The 21,801-nt window shown below is 54.7% G+C and overlaps 1 protein-coding gene across 3 annotated transcripts in view; it reads right to left on the bottom strand.

The window, feature by feature from the left end:
* Positions 1-20,571, bottom strand: part of BICD2 (BICD cargo adaptor 2) — a 54,382-nt gene extending 33,811 nt beyond the window's left edge. For 2 of the 3 annotated variants that reach the window (XM_031952009.1, XM_031952012.1), the window contains exon 1: positions 20,332-20,571. In XM_031952009.1, coding sequence (XP_031807869.1) covers positions 20,332-20,571 — 240 coding nt within the window. The remainder of the gene's footprint in view (positions 1-20,331) is intronic. The other variant, XM_031952017.1, reaches the window with a different exon arrangement.
* Positions 20,572-21,801: the final 1,230 nt, after the last annotated feature.

Genomic DNA, 21,801 nt, shown 5'->3' with positions numbered 1-21,801 from the left:
TCCATCCAGTTTATTCTTTAATTACCCAATGTTTATGTTTCTCCCCCATTAGAACGAAAGCTTCGAGAGCAGAGACTTTTTGCTTTTCTCAGTTTCCAGCAACAAGTAGAATAATACAGAGAAGCCACTCGATGATATTTGTGGACACGACTCCAGGACTCTGTAACTTCTGAGTTGTAAATGGTCAAGAGGGCACCAACCTGCTTTGGAGAAGGAGTCATGACTCTGCACTAATGAAATGCCCAGGCCCTCCCTGCCTTTTGTGCCAGCCTCCCAATGCCGCTCGCCCTGCCTGTCCGTCTAGGGCCCTGGCAGCATTTCATTCACGATCCAAGTCAGAGACGGTCAGATGGCAGTGACCCTCCCCAAACTCTAGCCCCCCAAAATAACTGGTGAACGCCATGGCTGCACATGGCCTCGGGGTCCTCAAAAGGCAGAGGGTGAAAATTCTGGCCAGTCCTGAACATCAGTCTCCTTCCTCACTCCCTGATCATTCACCTTTTGCCCAGATCTCCAGGGACGGGAACTCGGTGCTGCTGGAGCCCATTCCCCAGACATGCAACGTGCTTCTTGGCAACTTGGCTCAACGCTCCTGGGGCTGAGCAGAACAGCCTGATCCCTTTTCCCCAACACTGCCTTTTAGCTACTTGCTATCACATGTCCCTGCCAAGTTCATCAATCAAGAGACACTGATTGAGCACTTACTATGTGCGAAGTGCAGAGGAAAAACAAAGACGGTTCAGTCCTCAAGGAGCTTCCTAAAGGGATCAGACAATACACAAAGGAAACTGAGAGGGAAGGAACATTCTAAAGGTATAGAGCCTTCTAAAAGTCAAAATCAGCATAACTGATGGGAAATCCTGTGCTGAGTCCCTCCTCCTTAAATGGAGGTTCATGATGGTCTAAGAGGCTCAAACTGAAAAAACCGATGGTGCTTAAATAGTAAATAATTGTGCAATTGTTACAAATAGCTCTTTCTTCTGGGACAACGAGCTTCACGCATTTGAAAGCGTTATAGTTTTGTTTCTGCAGCGATACAAAAACCAAAATGATCATACACACGACAAATTGTGTATCTATTCAGCATTCCGACTGCTGTCGGTGATACAATGTGTTGTTTCTCAATCATCAAATTGTTTCCAAACCAGACAGAGGGGTTTTCAGCTTGCACACAAGCCGATTCCCCATCGACGGTCAAACTCCTGTGCATCTCCTCATCTGCGTTCTGCCCACTGCTCCAGAGGAGCATCATTCCCATCATCCTGTCATCTTACCTCTTCAGCTAGATGATGACATGATCAAGATACTATGGATGTTTCTTTTATAATTCTAAATGCCATTTTTATATTTTATATATTTTTACATTTATTTTATTTATACATTTATATATTTTATAATTTTACTTTCAAGTTTTTGAGGTCAAAAGCTATCATTATTGTTATTATAAACACTTAATGAATAAGCCTTAAGTTATAGTGGGGGTTTGCAACCCATTATTTTCATAAAGGGGTTTGAGGAACAAGAAACATTGGGAACCACTGGCCAAGATGATCTGAAAGACTTCTTACACATATAAGACCCCGATCCATAAAATGCTACTTGGCACTGTGATTTTATTTAAACTTATAGTAAATGTGTATGTCCAAATATGGAATACACATGTACACATCTGGCCTCAGGTCCTGCCTTGGACAGGCCAAGTGACTTAAATTCTCTGTGACTAGTCTGGCAAGTCTTTAAAAATGGACGCATGGATGCAAATGGCATTCAGTAAGGAAGGGGGTTTTCTTACCAGACAATTCAAATCTTTCTTACCTCTAAGCTAGAAAGTCTGTCATTGTCAAGGACAGGGACTGCCTTATTCCCTTTCATATTCTTAGCACAAAAGACATATTCAAGAAGTGTCTGGCGGTGGGAAATACTAAGACCCTTGAGAAGGGCCAGATCACTGGAGTTTGGGCAGCCATGGGGGGTGACGATAGGATTTATGGTCCCTCAGAAGAGAAGAAAATGTTCCTAATAGGAAGCAAGCAAAGCAGAGGTAAGATGACTTTTGTACCTTAGCCTTGGAAAACAACTCTGAGATCCATCTTGTCTGATCTCTTCACGTTACGGAGGAAACTCCCCATAGAGGGGCCAGCTGAGATGCCAGAAGCTGCTCAGGGTCACACAGCTCTAAGGAAGGGATGGAACGCCAAGTCTGGGGCTTTTCCTGTACGAAGCCTCCGATCCGCCCGGCTCATTTAATGAATTCCCAAATGGTACTTGGTTAGCTACGCTAACCAAAGCAGATGGAGAATGGTGGGAAACAAATTGGGCAACAAGGTGGAGCTGGCTAATTGGGATGGGGTGAGAGGGAGGATGCAGGACCCAGGGATAAGACATTCAGATTTGAGCTGATAAGCAAGAGAGGGCACCATTATGGATTCAGAAACCGGGAAGGGCAATGAATAGAAGCAGTGTTGAAGAAGAGAGCTCTGAATGCAGTGCTCGTGCTCGGGATGAGGAGGCCGCGAGATGAATCAGCCTTCCAAGGAAGAATCATCGGCCAGTAGAGCCAGGGGACCGAAGGAGAGAGGAGTGTGAGAGCACTCAAGTTTTTGGAAAATAAAAGCCCTGCTGCTCACTAGGGAAGAGAAGTCGGTTAAGTGGACATGATCTGTTCAGACAAATCCCAGTCACTCAGTAAAGAGATGGAGTGACTTTGGTCCTGTGGGCAACTGAACGTTCAGGACTGGTCTAGAGCCTGGGAGAGGCGGGGCCCGGGGAAGCCCTTCACAGAGAGAATTAATTCCATCAGTAAGTCAGCAGACTCCCACCCCAATCTGGGTAGAGGAGATGGGCCAGGTCCCCGGGGGTGGAGTTGTGCATGTATAATCTGTTTTTTTTTTTTTTTTTTTTTAAAAAGTATCTCTTCATTTTGCTGCTTTTTTTTCCCTCTTGTTTTAACCCCCTAGAAATCCTTTGTTGTAGGGGGAAAGGTCTCTAGGAAAGGGGGGCTATAAGGGGGAATTAAAGCAACAGGAACCTTTAATTTTCTTAAATGGTCAGCTTCCTGAGGGGAGAGATTCTCCTTCCTGAGCTCTGGGTCCTCTCAGGCCCTGGTGCCCTGCCCAGTTGTAGCCAGGTGCTGCAACTGCTGGTTGCTAAGGCATTTGGGGCACAGAACTCTGGGAGTCTCGGCGTTCACAAGGGTGGACAGAAGCCAGCTTTGCGGCAGTGGTGGCAGGCAAGTTACAATGTGACCACCCGTGACAGGTAAAAGCACTGGAGACCGCCGTGTCCCAAGAATTCTCTCCTTCCTTTCCTCCTCCATACCCATGGGGGCCAATGGAAGCGTGAGCCTCTTCCATCCACCAGGCAGAGTTAACAGGGAGAAAATGCAGACTCCCTATTGGTCCAGGAGCGAGCCCAGCACCTAAACAGGCCGAGCACACAAGGCAGCCTCTGCGTCCACAGCCAGAAGCCCAGGGTTCTAAGAGGTTCTGCACTCGGGAGGGGGGAACCCAAGACTGCTGTGTGTGGAAGGCCAGAGGGGCCAGCTTGTCTTCCAATGCTCAATAGTATTTCGGACGCTCTCCAAGGTCCTCATCTAGGGATCCCTTCTGGGCCTCCTCTCCCCAAATATCCCATTCTCTCTCCTCTCACCCCCAGGTAAATAAATGCATTCTTTCCTCTTCTCAGAATCTCCAGTTTCCTCCCACATTGGGGAGGGGGTGTCCCCCATGCTGAGCAGCAGTTCTTAATCTCTCCCTGCCCTCATCCAGTGATGTTTTCTCTCCTAACTAAGCAAATACAAAGCAGATCTAAAAAATAAAGCTCTCTCTGTGGGTGGAGTATTATTCCAGGCCCCCACACCCACCCTTACAGATAGAGGCCTCTGTTTAATTTTTTAGTGTTTGTATCTCCAGGATTTAAGCCTACAGTAGGCACTTAATGTTTGGTAATCTGAATTAAAGGGACAAGCCTACAGGGAGAGCAGAGAAAGGCAGGTGGGCTCGGCAGATAGGGGACTCTAAGGTTCCTTCCTAATCTAATTTCTTCTTTTCTTTTCTATTTGATTATCTTTTATTTGGAGAAAGTGTTGATCAGGAATTAAGAACTACAGAGTAAATCACTGGGCCATTATTGAATTTCCGCAGGCAGCCCTGATTATTGGACCATGGGCCAATGGAACACATGGCAAAACACAGACTATATTCTAAGTCTCCCGGAACGACCTCTAACAAAACAAAACGCAGCAGAGAGCTTGGCCAGCTTTCTCCAAGTCCTACCAAGTACTAGAAGCTCTAGTGGTGGTTTCTCCTAAATGTCCAAAATATGGGATACTCTCTGAGAAAGCTACAGTCTCAAGGCAACAGTGAGGAATCCAATCCAGTTCTTCGCCATCTTGGTCAAAGTGACATTAAAACTTAGAAAGATCCAACCGATCACTCCATCAACTATGGCAGCAAGATAAAAAGTAAAGGAACTAATCTGCACAAAATCAAGCCTGTATTTCCCACCCATTCCACAAAGCTTTCTCTAATCTGTGCTCCTTATTGGCTCTGAATCTCTTACAACTTAGTCATTCATCACTCGCTAATTGTTTCCTTTGAGTTGTGTCCCCTTGTCTAGGTTTAAAGCCTGTTGAGAACCAGGACTGTACACCACGCTTTTGGGGGGTTTTAAATCTTCTCTTTAGTAGTTCATCGGGGTCTCTGCCGAGTCACAAGAAAAATGTGGCAAGGGAGAGGCACAAGGGAGCAGCAGCTACAGTGAACTAGCATGACCCTGGGCAAGCTTTTCCAATTAACCGCAACCATTTTCTCCTCTGGAAAATGGGATAGGGATCCCTGAAGGCCGGGTCTAGATTCTAAGACTGTGTCAAAGAGCAAGAGCAGAAGAAAAGGGAAAGGAGGGGGAGAAGAAGCCCTTACACCAGATCCTTCTAGTCAAATATGCCAGGGGAGACTGGCCTTGGCAGCCGGCTCTCCCCGAGGGAGGGAGGGTTATGGGGGCGACGTACTTCAGCTTGTTCTTTCCAGTGGGACACGGTCCCATGAGCTGGCCTGGGTGATCAGCTATAATTGTTTTTGCTAAAAAGAGGCAACGGTTCAATTAAGCAGCGGCCCAGAAGGCACCTGGCCCTTAGCAAAGGCAACAGTGGCATCTCGGCTGCTCCTGATCCGGATCGACCTGCATCTCCCCAGGGCTAAATGCTGTTATTTTGGAGTCACTCGGAGTCCCCCCATGCTGTACCGCACCTTCATTTGGAAAGTTTGGGAAGCTAAGGTTCAGGGGCGAATGGCCTGCGTGAACGAACCTCTATCTGTTGGCCATTGAAGGAACCAAGACAAGACGGGCTCGTCGCCAGGAAAGCCAAAGGCAGTGGATCTTTCACTCACAAGTATTGAAAACTGCTTATCAAGTCATATAGGGATCGCACTTTCCATCGGTAAAATGCCTCCCACCCCAGTGAAACACGGATCCCTGAAATACTAATCTAAGGAGTTCATGACAACTCTGGGGAGACTTACACCCAAGGGCCGCTCCCATTGGCGGCCGGGCTCCATGTGGGGGGAGGTGCCCCGTGTGGGGGAGTGTGAGGAAGGTGCCCCGTGTGAGGACGCTCCCACGTGGCCCAACCTCCAGGATCTGTCCTTTCCTCAAGCGAGAGCTCTGGCCCTCAAGAAGCTTATGTGGGGATGGGCGAGAGGAATGACAAGACGTCTTTTCCAGAAACAGAAGAGGGAAGCCAGAGGGCACTGGGAAGAGGAGGGGGCAGGAGGCAGTGGCCCAGAAAGGGAGCTGGCTCCTAGGCCACAGAAAGGCCAGAGTAAAGGGTCAGGGAGCAGAGCTAAGAGAAGAGGGCTCAGTGCAGGTCTGCTGACGGACTAAAAGCACGGCTTCCTCCCAACGGAAGGGCCGCGGCTACCAGCATCTGCTCTTGCCAATGAAAGCCAAGTGCTCCTTTGCTTCACTGCCCAAGTGGCCCGCCAGCAGCCCGGATCCTGAGGGGGCTGTCCCGGCTGACCTGGGCTTCCTGCGGACTCTGTCTGCGCTCCCCAGTTTTTATGGAGTTTCTGTGTTTGGAAAAGCTTTGAAAAATCAACGCCCCTCAGAGTATGAACCAGAGAGCAAGCCGCACGCTCCCCTGCCCAGGGGAAAGGGCACTGGGTGGGAGTTAGGAGGCCCGGGGGCCGGCTCTGCCAGCCATGGCTTATGTGACTGTGGGCAAGTCACCTCACCCCGGTTACCTCAGGTTCCGGCATCTACATGAGCTGGAGTCTCCTACTGCCTTTGTCAAGAACCCCCCAAATGGGGTTACAGCCATACGCCCGTGACTGACACCAGTGCAACAGCAAAGCATTCTGGGCCAGCAGGTGCCATAGAAAGCGATGGAGGTGGAGTCTGGGGTGGCTGCCACTTCCTCCTCATGCCTCCCAGGGTTCCTCATCTGGGAAAGAGGATCCTGGGACTGCCATCTTCCCGAGAGGGGCCGAGCCGAGGGAAGGGGCCCAGAACACAGACAGAGGAGCAGGGAGGGCCAAGGAAAGGTGCCAAAGGGCCCAGGGCAGCTCTCTGGGCCTAGACCTCGCAGGGCCCCCTCATGCCCAGCCCAGGAACTTCCCCACAGGGACTGGCGAGGTGGCTAAGAAAAGGCTGAGCGACCCATTTCCCTGACCAGACAAGTGTCCTTGCCAAGGCCAGACAGAATGCCCCAAAGCAAGAGTACCCCACAAATGGGGGCAGCCGGGGGGCGCAGTGGGCAGAGCACCAGCCCCGTTGAGGACCCAGTTAAATGTTCAGACACCAACACTTCCTGGCTGGTGACCCCAAAATCCGCCCCCATTGCCCGGGAAAAAAAACAAAACCATTCATAAAAAGGCTCCCTTTCCCCAGGGATGCCTGGGGCCCCTCGGCCAGGGCTGCTGGATTGGGACAGGCCCCCCAAACCGAAACTTGCCTCCTCCACCAGCAGCTCTGGGAAAATAAGAAACGGGTTGGGGGGAGGGGAAGGCGTGGCCATTTTAATGTGGGAGGGGCACTGCAAGAGCTCTCCCCCCTGGCTCCCCCTCTCCAAAGGGCAACTAACAGGAGCATCGGGCCCAGCTCCGGGACCTTCCCCAGCTGCGGAACCAACAGGGAGTCAAGGAGCGCCCTTACCCAGGGCGAGGCGGAAAGCGGTGGATTTTCCGGGGCAGGCAAGCCCTGGCCCTCCCAGAGCCCACGGCGTGCCCGGCTGTCATTCCCATAGGCCCGAGGCTCTCCCTCCTGCGCCCTGTGCCCCCCCTGCTGCGCCCTGCCTGAGGAGGCGCCTCCGTGCCCGGCCCGGGAACTTCTCCGCAGTCCGGGGGGGCAGAGGGTCCAGGACTGGACAAGGCTGGGCCGGGAGGAGACGGGGCTTTATGACCCTAGTTTGGAAGATTATTGGCCCAACAGAACCCCAAGGAGCCTTGGGAACACCCATTTTACAAATGGGGAAACTGAGGCTGGGAGGGGACAGGCCCACAGCTGTTCGAGGGAGCATTGAGAGGAAAGGTCTCGCCCACTTGCCTCTGGGTCATTCACTAATGACCCCCAGGGGCCTGCACTCCTGCTTACCGCAGCACAACAGCGGCTCAAGGTCAGAAGGACTCGCTCGCCCAAGTTTCACTTTCAGCAAGTTTGGGCTCCAGGGCAACCCCCCACGGGCTGGCCCTGAACCATCCTGAGGAAAGGGGGCCTCCTTGGGGGAGCCCTGAGGAAGAGAAGTCCTCACCAAGCCCGCGGCCTTCCTTCTGGAGAACGGCTCCGTCTGGGGGCACAGGGAGGGGGTCTCACAAGTCACAAGGCCCGAAGTGGCCAGAAATGGGGCAGGGGCGCGCTCCTGGTGGATACTGGGAGGGGAGAACATGGGGGGTGGGGAAGGCCCTCCCGCCTCCCCCTCCCCTCCCCACCTCTCCAGAACAATCTGGGGAGACCGAGCCCACCATGTTAGTGCGGCTCACAAATGGCCCCCATGCCCACCGCTGCCAGGCCGCCCGCCTCTGTCCCCGGCAATCGGAGGCCCCAGAGGCCTTTCTGCCCCCTCACTTCTCAGGGAAAGGCACAGTCCCGGCCCTTTACCTTCCTTTTCACTTGGCAATTCCATGCCCGTGCCCACAGTCCCAACTGCCCAGAGAGCCGCCCCCCCCCCAACACATACTCCAAATGAATCCTGCCCGGCCTTCCCACAATTCCTTCACAAGGTCTCTCCAGGGAGGCCCTACACGGCCACAAGGGAGGGTGGGGAAGGAGGGTGTCTGGGAGAAAATGCTCAGCGAGCTCCTTTCCCCTCCCCCCTCATCACTCCCGGGTCTCCCCCCCTCCTCCCCCTCCCCAGCCCCTCCTCTTGGGTGGCAACAGGGCGTGGGTCAGAGGTCAAGGGTGGGGTCAGGCTGTTTTTTTGCAGCTTCAACACAACCACTAATGACAGAGGAGTCTGTGGGAGGGGTAAGAAGGGGAGGGTAGAGTTTCAAAGGCAACAAGGACTCTGTGATGTCAATCTACTTCAGGAAGTGTAGACAAGGGAGCCACGTCTTGGCACTGGCCTGGCAGAGGCTCCATTTACAAAGGCCTGCTCCTCGAAGCCTGGCGCCGGCCCCACATCTCCGCCGCTGTGTGCCCTCCGGAGCAGGTGCCCTCCGGAACAGACGCCCTCCGGAGCAGACGCCCTCTAGAATTTCCCCCCCGGCTGCAGCAAAGGGGCCTCCCCCCAGAGACCCCCGGCTGCGAGGCCGAGGCTGGTGGGAAGGCCCCGGGTGGCCTCCTGCCATCGCCCGGTACCAGGCGGGAAGAAGGGAGCGGGAGGGCCCCCTCCCAAGCTTGCCTGGGTACTGGGGCACCGGCGCGGTCCTGCCCCAGCAGGGCGGCTTTCTGGCCCCAACCTCAGACACTCATCAGGCCCTACACAAGTCACTTAATTAACCCTCGCCTAAAAGCGGAGAAGGCGCTGGCTAACCGCTCCCGTGTCTGCCAAGAAAACCCCAGACAGTCGGGCCACGGCTGAGCGACCGAACAACAGCCTGGTCTCCAGCTGGCACGGCCCCCCCCATCCGATCCCTCCGATGCCAGGATCCCGGGTGGTGGCGGAGCTGACCCGTACGCCAAGGTCAGCAGCGCCCCAGACCAGGGGCTTTCCATTAGCCGCAAGCACTCCCCCCATTCCCAATCTAGAGCTCCAGGCCCTCCAGGCTCCTGCCCCCACCAGTCGCCCAGGAGTGGGGGGCTGGCTGCCCTCCCTTGGAACACAAGCAGCAGCTCAGATATGACCCAGGGCCGCTATCAGGTATTTCCAGATGAGGAGACTCCCTCTGCCAGAGCAGGCTGGCACCTTCTGGGCAAGTGCAGCCTTAGGGCTTATCCTGGCTTTGAGCGTGGCTCCCACCGACTCCCCATGGCCGCCTCTGAACCAACCCAGAGGAGAGCCAGCGAGGATTCTGGGAAGGGGATTCTGGGAAAGGGGCTCAGCGCAGAGGATGGGGCGCTTCGTCCCTGGGCCGTCCTCCATGCGACTGCTGGCCAGAAGAGGAGACCGGCTCTTCCCACCAGGATGGGGCCTTCCTGGAAGCCAAGAAGCATGTGCCCATCCAGGGGGCCAGGCTGAGGGTGCTCAGGCGAGAGGGGCTCTCTGCCCCTCCCCTGCTCACACCTGCCAGGGAACTGCCAGCCACACCCAACAGCCGCCCCGTGTCAGGGTGCAAGCCCGAGACGCCGTCCCGCCGCGCAGAAAGCAGCTCCCCACCACTGCAACTTCTCAGCAATGATGCCCAGGGGGAGGCCGAGGGGAACCGTCCGAGTTGTCATTTATCAGGACCACCCAGCCAGGAAGCTAGAAGAAGCCTCCCAGATCTTCCCAAGGCCACAGCCAGAGCCCGAGGAGGAGGGGAGGGCATCCTGGTCTGTGCCGTGTCCCATCAGGCAGCTCTGTGTCCTTGGGAGGGCTGGGCTGGGTGGTCCGAGACCCTTCAGATCTAGCTCTAGGGGAACCTGGCCAGCTCTCCACCCTGGGATCCCAAAGAAAACTGGCCTTAACTGGGGGAGAGGGGGAGGCTGCAGCATCCCAGCCCTGGATAAAGCAGAGCATAAGTGAACTCCGTGGGGAGGCCCCCCAGACGAATCCGGAGGATGCGTCCTCTTCCTCAGCCCCCCTCACCAGCTCAAAAGGGGCACCAGAAACTCGCCTTATGAGGCCAGGAAGAGGCAGGGCTTCCTCCAGCCTGGAAGGGAATGCACATCCTACGTACTCTTGGGACCAAACTGTCCTACAAAGATGGCTCCTCCCTCCGAGAGCCCAAGCCCAACTGTCTCATTTTACAGATGAGGAAACCGAGACCTTCCCATGAAGCTCAGGGATGCAAAGCCAGGGCTCCCAGTTTCAGACCCAAGGTTCCTTCCACAGTCCCAGCTGCTTTCCCCTTCCTAACGTTGGCGTGACCTCCAGAACCTTCCAGCCCTGTGACTCTGAACCTGTCACCTGACTTCATCTGCCAATGACAGCGGTGGAATAGAAGACCTTTTTCTTAGCTCTCTTCCAAGTTATTCCTCAAGTTAGCACGACTGTTATTTAACTACCAACTGGGCCAAGGCCCTTTGCTCGGGTGTCGTCGCCAGCGCCCCGAGGTGCAATTCCTGCTGCTGCATTCTTGGAGGGCCGGGGCCAGCCAAGCTGAAAAAACGCCATTCCAAAGCCTGGGCTGGGCTCACAAGTGCTCTGGACTCCTGGCTGGGGAGCAGGGGGGGGGGCTCCCCCCAGGGAGGATCCTCAGCAGCCCAGTCCCTGTTTTACTAAGAAATGGAAAATCCAAAACAACTGATCTCCCAAAGACGCTCGGAATCCGAGGCCTTGGCTTAGGAGGAGAACAAGTGAATTTCCTCTCCAAGCTCCCTGACCCCCTTTATTCCCCACTTAAGGATCTAAGCAACATTATTATCGAGCCCCAAACTTGACCACTGAGCATGAGCTGGGTAACGCTAGGCTAGCCGATCCCCAGAGCTCCTTCCGCATCCCAAAGCCATTCACCAGTGGCTTGGAACAGCCCACGGGCTGGAGCCACCCTTGTCCAAAGAGCTTACTCTCCTTCAAAGGGTTCTCCGGGGTGTACCACGGCAACCTGCTCTTCCGGCTTAGCCATCTCTTCCCATGAATCTTCCACAGGGAGATCACTCTGTGGGCGGGGGAGCCTTCCTTTGAATCCCTAAATTCTGTAAGGACACGGTGGGACGATGGGCTACCTCGCTGGCTATTCCTGCTGCACGGCCCCATCCCAGGGCCTCAGGCAGCTGCCAGTGACTCCTGCAAACTGCCCAGTGCAGCTGAAAAGGGAACAGGGGTGTGGGTTTGCTACAAGGCTTGGACTCTTAAAAGTGGGCTTTGATCTTGTGATGAAGAGAGCGTGAGAGGAGGCTGTGGGAACCGAGTGAGGATCACAATCTAGCCTTCTCACTCTTTTTTTTGCTGTCGCTTGTATTTTATTTTTTTTCCTTTTTTGATTTGATTTTTCTTGTACAACTTGATAATTGCATAAATATCCATACATTATATTGGATTTAACATATATATTTTTAACATGTTTAACATATTGGATTACATGCCACCTAGGGGAGAGGGTGGAGGAAAGGGGGGGGGGGGGATGAAATTTGGAACACGAGGTTTTGCAAGGGTCAATGTTAAAAATAAAAAGCTTAAATAAAGGCCCCTCTTATTCCTCAAACACACTGGGAAAACAAGTAATAAAATAAAATATAATAAAATAGGACACAGCTAATGTTAATATGTGGTTTTCCAGATGGCTCTGCAGCTCCCAGGGATCCTTATGTACAGACTGTTTCGTGGCCACCATTTCTAGGTGAGTTTGGTACCACCGTAAGGGGGCTGGGCTCGTGATCTCCTTGGGAGAGGAGGCAAGTCCCGGGCTATTTCAGACTGTCTCCCAGCTGGCAAATAACCATCCAAAAAAAAAAAAAAAATTATATATATATATATAATTATATATTATATTATTATTATATTATATATATATATTATTGTGTTTCCCTCCTCTTGGAGATGGGTTTTCCCCCCTCACTATCACTATTATCACTCCATATTACTGTATTATCCTTTTATCATTGCTCCTGGCTGGCTGGGAAGCTGGGGGTCCTCTGGACACGGAGGGCTGGACTCCAAATTTGGCCTTTGATCACTCTCACTACCATGGAAGCGTGAGGCAATGATGGTATGTTTCTGGGCCTCGTTTTCCCAATCTGGAAACTCGGGGCCCTCTCTGAGCCTCCCTGAGGATGATCTCGGAGCACCCTCCAGGAGGCCGTCCTACCAGGGGGGCCGAGCGAGTGCGGGCTGCCTCCAGATTCTCACGAGGCCGATGGGGCTGGCTAAATCTGGAAACCTGAAACTCGAGACCAGGATTCCAAGGGCGGACGGATAATAAAGCGAGTGTGAAGCCCGTGGTGGCTCGGCCAGGAGTCCTGGCAGGCTCCCCCTCATTCCTCGGCCCGAAGCCTCCCAGGGCACGGAGGGTCGCGCCAAGCGACGGGTCTGGTGCCATGCCTGGCATGCCGGGCGTGCCTCCGGACCGGGCGGTCTCATTCCTGCCATATTGGCGGATGATTCGGGCATTGAGAACTCGGGTTACCACAGAGACAGTTATCTGGGGCCTTCGACCCCACCCTTATCTGAGAGAAGATGGTCTGGCAGCTGAGCCTCTTTAGGACTTCAAAGGCCGCCTCCTCTCAGACCCACCGTGCCCAGGGCATCTCATGTGGCGGGGCAGTGCGGGGTAATGGAAAGGGCACCAAGGGGAGCCTCGAGCTCAAATCCCAGCTCAGCTATTTATTCCCCGCAAGACTAGTCATGCTCCCATTCCGGGTCTCATTCTCTTCAGCTGTGAGCTGGGCAGGGTGGCCGGGGAGAGATTAGATGGCTGACTGGGGGCACTTCCAGCTCAGGATTTATGATCTTGTGGTTTATTAAAAAAAAAAAAAAAAAAAAAAAAAAAAAAAAAAAACCAACTTCAGGTGAGTAAGCTCCTGCTGAGAGATGGGAGCTGGACGTTCCCCGGACAACAGAGCTAGAGGACAAAGGACGGTGCCACCCCGGATTCCAGCCTTGTGAGGGAGGCCAGTGGCCAGGGCAGAACAACAGCCTGGACCGGTGTTGGAAAGGGGAAAGGCCGCAGAAGGGGTGGCCTGGGTTAGTGTCAGGAAGGGGGACAGGGTGGAACGGGCAGCCTGGGCCGGGACTGGAAAGGGGACAGGGCAGAACGGGCAACCTGGACAACTGTGGGCTCCCTGCTTCCGCAAGGCTTGGGAGCAGAGGCTAGAAGGCCCTCGGTGGAGGATCGTGTCGCCGGGTCAGCTTAGCCGCCTTCCCAGGTCCCAGCCAGCTTTCGCATCCCATGACTCACTCCCCACTCTCCTCCCCAGTCAGTGAGAGATCAGCTGGGAAGGAGGCGGGCAGAGAGCGCTGCCAAGCTGATGTCAGGCTCCGACCCTGGTGCTCCAGCTCCACATGGCAGGCCCGGCCAAGTTTCCACTGAGCCTCAAGCCAGAGGAGGCTTGCCACAGAGAGCCCAGCTTTCCCAGGCAGAATCTCTTCAGCAGCAGCACCAAACCAATGTCCCCAAGCACAAAGAGGCCAGGACGGAGGCCAGAAAAGGGCTACGAGGAGAGCCTGAAGTCACTGTCACCAGAACAGCCTTGTGCAAATGGGCACTCCGGCGGCTGACCTAGGAAGGGAGGTGGGTAGGATTCGGGGGGGGGGGGGGGGGGGGGGGGGGGGGGGGGGGGGGGGGGCACGCTACCAGTATGTTTTTTTTTCCTTTTTTTCCCCAATAGGATTTTATTTCTCCAAACACATGCAAAAAATGTTTTCAAAATTCAATTCTGCAAAACTCCATGTTCCAAATTCTTCTCCCCTGTCCCAGACAGCAAGCAATCGGATGTAGGTTAACTATGTTCCACCAGTATTTGTGGCCCCATTTTACAGATTAGGAAACTGATTATTCCGAGAGCTATAAGTTTCCAAAATGGGACTTAAATCACAACAGACCCACGTCGTGGGCATTAAGGGCACCAGGTCAGAGTGGCTTCGGCTCTGGGTTTGATAACTCAGCACCCAGTTATCAGTGAGCCGGCTCCCACATTTTTTGGAGGGGGCACTTTGCTGTTAGGGGGTGGGATGGGGCAGGATTCTCTCCCTCTGTTCTCAGGAGCAAATGAAACGTGTAATAAAGAAATTAATTCTACAACAGAAGAAGACCTGGGCTTGCAGAACACCACTGCTGCCTCCAACATCAGCCACTCCCATGAGCATTTTCTTCATAACACCGACAGATAGAGGACACAAGCACTGGTGCACCCATTTTACAGATGAGAAAAGCCTCAAAAATATCACCACCGGGCCAAGATCTCACAGGGAGCAGAAACAAAATTCCAAACAACAACTAACACAAGCACGCCTGGTATATGGTAAGGTGTGTGAAGCACTCATGTCCATGGTATCATTTGGACCTCAAAACACTCCTCAAGGGAGTTTAATAGTCTGCTTATTGATCCCATTTTGCAGACGGCTAGACAGGCTACAAAGTGAAGTCATTTGCCCAAGGTCAAACAGCCAAGAAAAATCTGGCCCCCGACTCTGCCAAGGACTCAAAATGTGGCCCTGGTAGTTGTCTCTCCCACACGTGAGAGATGGTCTGGGGGAGGAATGGGGAGGAGGGCACTTCTGGGGCTCCCGATTTGTGCTTTTACAGCCGGTGACACAATTGCACTTGCCTTCTTTCTGTACGGCCTTCAGCCCCTATTGGGAGAAATTAAGTCTAAGTTTCGGGACCTGTGGGATCACACTCTGACCTTTCAGGACCTACACGGCCCCTTCCACATCAGTCATGGCCCAATCAAAATCTGCACAGAGCACCCCTCCCCCCCCTCCCCGGGCAGCCACAACCTCCCAAGCATGTCCAGCTTGACCCTTCCCCAAGACAAGATACGTGAGACTGAACTCGTCCCTGAGATGGAGGGGCAAAGCCTTTCTGGCCCCCATTCAGTCAAGTGCAGTGCAAAAAAAAATAAAGGCTATTTTAAAAAGGCAGGTGGGTTTACCTATTTTTTTTTTGGGGGGGGGGTACCTGAGCAGCATTTTTATTTAAAAAATATTTTACTTTTTCCCCAATTACATGTAAAAAAAAAAAAAAAAAAAAAAAAAAAGATTTAAAGCTCCCCCCCTTCCTCCTTTCTCCCCAACTGAAATTCTTGTTTGATTAAAAAGGGAAGAAAAGAGACCGGGGTCAAGGTCTGGCCTTCACCCCAAGCTCTAGCCAAGGCCGCCAGGACCCCGGACAAGGTCCTTCAACTGGGCGATTCTGACCGTGAAATGAGGACAAAGCATCCACTGCCCAACTCGGGAGGGGCTTGCAAAGCAATTACTTGGTTCATTAATTCAATCTGAGCTCTGCCTCTCATTGGGACCCCACTCCTACAGGCAAACTAGCAGAGCCAGGGGGGAAGGGGGGGGGGCAGAGGATAGAGGGCGAGATGTGGAGATGGGAAAAACCGGTGCTAGGTGACCCCTGCGTGAGTCATTTAACCTGCCTTGCCTGCCTCGGTTTTTTCACTTCAAATGGAAATAATAATAGCACTTTCCTCCTAAATCTGTGGGGATCAAATGGGGTGACTATTTGTAAGGCCCTCTGCAAATTTAATATTTATTAGTAAATACTAATTGGGGAGAGACTCTGAGCCTCAGCTTCCTCATCTGTAAAATGGGAGTAACAGGATCCTGCCTTATTTCTGTGAGGATTATTTAAGCCCCTCCTTGAGGGCAGGGACCGGTGTGGCTCTCTCTAGTCCATCAAAGCCTGACCACATGGATGATGCTATTAGTGTTAATATCCCCCTATTAATATCATTACTACAAAGGATAAGGCAGGAGGGGGGTGCAATAACAAAGCTTGTTAAGGTACTTTAGAGGTTCACGTTTTGAAACACAGAAGTTAATGACCAAAGAACAAGCGCCCCCCCCCCCCCCCCCCCCCACGCTCAGCTGGGGCTAGACGGGAAACCATTTTGGAACCGTCACCTCCAAGTAATGGGGCCGTCTCTCTGCCAGGGACTGGGCAGCCACAGGGAGGGCAAAGACACGAGTCCATCCACGCTAAAATAGGAATAGGTGCCCCCCTTTTTTAATAGTAGCAAAAGCTGGAGATCGAGGGGGCCCCTGGGAATGGGAGGGGCTAAAGGAAAGGAGGGATCCGAGGGGGAGAACTAGTCCCCGGGCTGCAAGAGACGGATTTGAAGGAGGCACTGAAAGCTGGGCCGGCTCCTACAGGCAGATGGGGGAGACCGAGCCGGCCGGTGGCTAGCAGGCCAGAACGGCACGAAGGCTCTCCCAGCTCGGATAAATGCAGCGGGCATGGCCAGAACTCCAGAAATGCTCCCTTAAGTGACCGTTTGGGAGCCGGCCTCGGCACGCTGGGGAAACATCTCCGGAGAGGCGGTGGACACGGGGGGGGGGGGGGGGGGGGGGGGGGGGGGGCAGAACGCAGCCAACACGTTCAGACATGAGGGCCGGGCGGGCTTGTTTTGTTTGCTCCAACTTGTTACTTCGTGTAACAAGTTGCAATGGGGAAAGGGGAAAGGAGCCACCATGGGCAAGGCAACAGTGTCGATTTTAGTGTCAATAAACTTTAATTTTTTTAAACATAGAAACAAAGTAGGACCTTTTCTGGGGAGGGGGTAACTTAGCAGGGAGGGAGCAAGAAAGTACAGAGGGATCAGCAGAAGGAAGGGGGAACGGCTTAGTCTGGGGGGCGGGGGGAGGAAAGGCGGCAGGAAAGTCACACCAAGTTAAAGGAGCTGCAGGGCGGCTGGTCACACTGACACTGGGGGGCCGGGTGGTCTTACTAATTTCTGATTGAATTTCTGGCGAATTCAATTAAACGGACAGGCATTTATTAAGCATCAACTGTGTGTGTCAAGCTTGAGGGACTACAGAGCCACAATGGAGCCAGTCCCTGCCCTCAAGGAGCTGAGGGTCCGTGGGAGGGGCTCACAGAAGTGAGGCAGGATCCTATTACTCCCATTTTACAGATGAGAAAGCCGAGGCTCAGAGAGCCTCTCCTTGATATGAGAAAGTGGCCTCACATTACATGGGCATGCCATGGAAGGCAGTAGGCCCTGTCCCGGGCAGCATTCGAACGGAGGCCGGATGCCCAAAGGAGCCTGACCGGAGAGCTGGAAGAGGCCCAAGGCCCTCACTTTACAGAGGAGCAAGCTGGGGGGGCTCAGGGAGAGTAAATGATTGCTCCCACAGGGAGAAAGAAAGCAGCAAGGGGAGATGGGAAGTGACCGGTTGGCTCCTAGAGCATGCGCGTGCTCCTTCCAGATCCATGGCTCCTTCCTCAGATGAAGGCTCCTGTGCCAGAATGGGCTAGGAGGAGGTGCCGAAGGGAAGCAGCCCCTCCTCTACCATCTCTCACTCCAGTACACAAAGACTAAAAATAGAGAGGGATAAACACACCGAGAATCTGCAGAGGAAGCGGCCAGTTGTTTTGCTAGGGAATTGCTGAGGGCTTAGCACTGTTTAGGCACCGGGGAGTGAGGGAACAGCGGACAAAGGAGGAGTCTAAGGCAGACCGAGCCCCATGTTTGGGATGACCACAGCGCACACCCAAGCCACCCCGAAGCTGAGGCAAGAGGCCTAAGGAGGGAATCCTGTGAGTTTGGCGGGGGCGGGTGAAGGCCGAGTGGCTCCCCTAAGCTCCGAAGCCCGGAATAGGAATGAGCAAGGAGTGAGAGGGAGCAAGGCCGACTGGGCAAAGCAAGCCCTCAAAGCCAAACAGCAGCTTGGACAGGCTGCAAAAGGCAATAAAACGATGCCACAAATAATAACCACATAATAATAAGGCAGGTGTGTATCACTTTAAAGTCTGGAAAACGCTTCCTAAATATCATGTGATCCACAGCACAACCCTGGGAGGGGAAGTGCCAGTATGATCCCCATTTTACAGATGAAGAAACTAAGGCAGACTGAGGTTAAGTGTCTAGTCCAGGTTCAGAGCTAGGAAGTATCCAGAGTCAGATCTGGAATCAGATCTTCCAGACTGTAGCTCAGTAGTGCCACAGTCACCACTTAATTCCAAATCAAGCCTAGAATTATCTTAGAAGCCAGGAGGGCCTATGGGAGGGCTCCTCCCTGCTGGAGCCCTCCTTTATCACACAACCAGCCCTTTGCCTTATCTCGAAGGGAGAAGGAATTCCCAGGCTTCCACAAACATTCCAGAGAACTGAAATTCCTTCACATTGAAATCCAGAGAGAAATCCGGCCTAAATGAGCCTCCTGCTCTTCCCTCCAAAGAGCCTCCTTGATCAGCTACTAAAAAGGGAGCCAGCAGGCAGATAGGACAAGAATAGAAAGTAATTCTGAGTAATTTTCTTCCAATCTCTTCTTCCATCGAGAGCGGAGACCAGATTTCTGCCTTTCCCGGAGCTTAGCACGGGGCCTGAAACTTGGAGGCAGGATTTGTAAAAGCCATATAATTGAAAAATACTCTCAGGGGGAGGAGGTAAGATGAGAAGGAAAGAAATGCTCATTAACTGAAAAAAAAAAGTGACTTAATATGATGTTTATAAAGTAAGACAAAAAAGTTAACGTGTCAAAAAGAATATCAGGTTGTCTCCACAAAGTGTATTTAGGAAATAAAGTCACCAAGGAAGTAGTGGGTAGAGAGAAAGACCAGCTCCCACCTCTGATAGAGCTGACAAGTACCCAGGTGTGCTGACCTGCATTAATGGAGGGAGTTTTTCCCACCTGGGAAGTCCTCAGACCTTTTTGTCTGACTTGTCGTTTCCTCGGGGTGGGAAGCTCCCAGAGAGGACCCCTTTCCCATCAGGCTACTGGGCAGCAACTCGACAGTCTTAGTGCCTTAGTGGAGCACGGAGATGTCCAAGATGTGGGGAAGTGAGATTTAAATCCAGTTCTTCCTGTCTCCAAGCACAGTAACTCAATCTACTAAGGCCAAATTGATTTAGTGTATCTGATGTATTACTGTTCATGCAGTGCTTTACTTACATTATCTATCTCACTTGATCTTCAAGTGAATTTATTGCTATCAGTCCCGTTTTACAGAAGAAGAAACCAAGACTCAAGCCGACTAAGATGGACAGAACACTGATTATATGAGAGGCAGTATGGGAAACAAGTCTGCAGAACTTCCAAGCACACACAGCAGCTTCTCTCCGTTTGATCTCAGTAGTCCTCTCCGGGCCTCTACTGGGAATCAGTCACCAAGCAGTATTGGGGCTTCCCTCTAGCCGTCCCCCCACTGGGAGAGTTTCCCACAAGCCATCTGCTCCCCGCATGGATTCTCTCTCTCCAGGTCCCTTTGCTGGGAGCTTCCTCTGACTGCTCTCCCACTAGCACACTGAAAAGGGAGGGCACCTACCCAGAGTCCCCTGCTGGAATCAGTCAGGGAGACGCTTCCAAGCAAGATACCTGGGAGGGAGAGGAGGGGAGAGCTCCTCTTAAACGAATCTTCTCTAGGCACCAGATCTCTCTCTCTCATCGCATACACACATGCGGCTTCACTCCCCCAGCTTCCTCCAGGCTTAAAGCTGTTGAGTATAGAGCCCAGAATTACATAACCAATCAAATGACCTATGTCCCACTCCCGAGAGGATGCAAGTGGCTCCAGTGAGGGTGAGCCAGCATTGCCGCACACAAATGCTCCTCCAGTCCGCCCGGCCTCTGCCCGCGGCGATTTCTCTGCCCATCTGGGCCAGGGCATCCATCTAGGAGGGAAGTCTGGCCAACAGTGCCAGCCGGGACCCATTTCCTGTGTTTTTAGCCTCTGTCTAAGACTGGCATTCTAGATGCTGCTGCCGGATCTTAGACGCAAACGCTCACGCACTGATGTCCCAGAAGGCGATTCAGCTACTGCCTTCCTGGGGCCAAGACCCAGCCAAGAAAACGCTCCAGCGCCACACACTCCTCTGGGGCGGGGGCACTGAAGGAAGGCAGCCAGCTCCCGGGTCCGGGTCCGCTTCCAGACCACCAGAACACACACAAAGGCCATAAGAGCTGCCGGGCAAGGGGCTGGGCTCCCCTCAGCCAAGGGCTGCGGCGGCCCAGGCGGGTCCTGCCCCGCCGTTCTGCCCCCCGGCCATGGTCTCCCGGGACCCCCGCCGGCCGGGGGCCGGCAGGGCCGGCGCCCGCCCGGGCTCCCCTCCCCCGGGGAGGGGGCAGGCGGCGCCGCAATGCCGCAGGAAGCCCCCGGCGCGCAGCCTGACAGGCGGGGGGGGGGGGGCGGCGGGCCCGCAGGGCGCACTCACCTCCTTGAGCTGCTCCATCTCGCCGCGGATGGTCTCGTACTCCAGCTCCAGCTCCTCGTACTGCAGCTTCAGCTGCTGCTTCTCCTCCAGCACCACGAGCCCGTACTCGGCCGCCTGGATCTTCTCGCGGGTGGTCTCGCCCAGCTCGTGGAAGAGCCGCTTGACCTCGGCCCGCAGCCACTCGGGCTGCGACTCCATCACCAGCTTGGCGTACTCCTCCTCCTCCATGGGCCCCGCCATGGCCCGGGCCGCGGCGGGCGGACACGGGACCTGGCTGCGCCGGGGCGCGGGGAGTGCCTGCCTGCCTGCCTGCCTGCCTGCCTGCCCCGGGGCGGCGCTCAGCGGCGGCCGCGGCCCATGCCGGCCTCCCGCGGCCCGCGGCAGACGGGGCTCCCCGCTCGCTTCGCCTGGGCTGGGGCTGCAGCAGCCCTCAGACCATGCCGCCCCGCCGGCCTCCTCGGGCCCGGCCCTGCCCTGGCCCCGCGCCGCCTCCGAGCGCCGGTCCTCGGGGACTCCTTCCCCCGGAACGCCGCCGCGTCTGCCCAGAGGGAGCGTCGGGCCGCCGGTCCCGCCCCAAGCTCGAGTCCAGCACCCTCCCGTTCCGGGCCGGTCCGGGGAACTACAAGGCCCAGGAGGCGCATTCGGCCCCGCCCCGACCCTCCCCTCCCCCTCCTGCGGACCCGCCCCTTTCCTTGGCCCGCCCCCCACGGCCGCCGCGCTCGATTGGTCCCGGAGAGCCTCGGAGAAGAACGCCGATCTCCTTTGGAACGCCGGCACGCCCGACGTCACTGAGGGCCGGCCGCTCCCTCCCGATACATTGTATCGCTCCCCGCTTGCCGCTTCCGGTCTGCGCAGCCCGGCCTGCCGGAGCCGGCTCTCCGCAGCTGTTGGCCTTTTTTGAAAGGGAAGGGGGGCGGGGCGGGAGGGGACACGCCCCCGCCTCCCGATGATTGACCGCTGACGTGGCTCGGGTGTCTGCCCCGGGCATCCAGTAGGGTCCGAGCTCCGGGAGTAACGGTCCGAAGACGCTCCGGGGGCGGGGGGCGGGGGGCGGAGACGGACTGGCCCGCCGGGGCGCCCTGGAGTGCGGCTCTCCCAGGCCGTTCCCCAGCTCCCGGCCCCGGGACCCCGGGAGCTTCCGGCAGGGACTACCTAGGTGACCCTCATTCCACCGTCAGGAGTCTGAGTCTCCTCCTCTGTAAAACGGGGATGGCGGCTCCTCCTCGGAAGCTCGCTGCCCCCGTGGGGTCGCAGGGTCCCGTCCCCCCACTTTGCAGATGAGGAGGTTGAGGTTCCATCAGCCCCCGTGTGAGCAGCAGGTTCCGAATCCGAATCCAGAAATAGCCCCAGAGTGTGGGTGTTTTCATAGGAGAGCAGGCCAGCTCTTTCTATGGGGCTTCCTCCCGTCGCCCTGCAGCTGGCCGCCCTGGGAGCCGAGTCAGTCCGTCCCGAGCGTTTGTTAAGCGCCTT

The sequence above is a fragment of the Sarcophilus harrisii genome, chromosome 1 (genome assembly GCF_902635505.1).
Source record: "Sarcophilus harrisii chromosome 1, mSarHar1.11, whole genome shotgun sequence".
Lineage (NCBI taxonomy): Eukaryota > Metazoa > Chordata > Mammalia > Dasyuromorphia > Dasyuridae > Sarcophilus > Sarcophilus harrisii.
The sequence above is the reverse complement of the archived record's forward strand: the minus strand, read 5'-3'. Positions and strand labels throughout refer to the sequence as shown.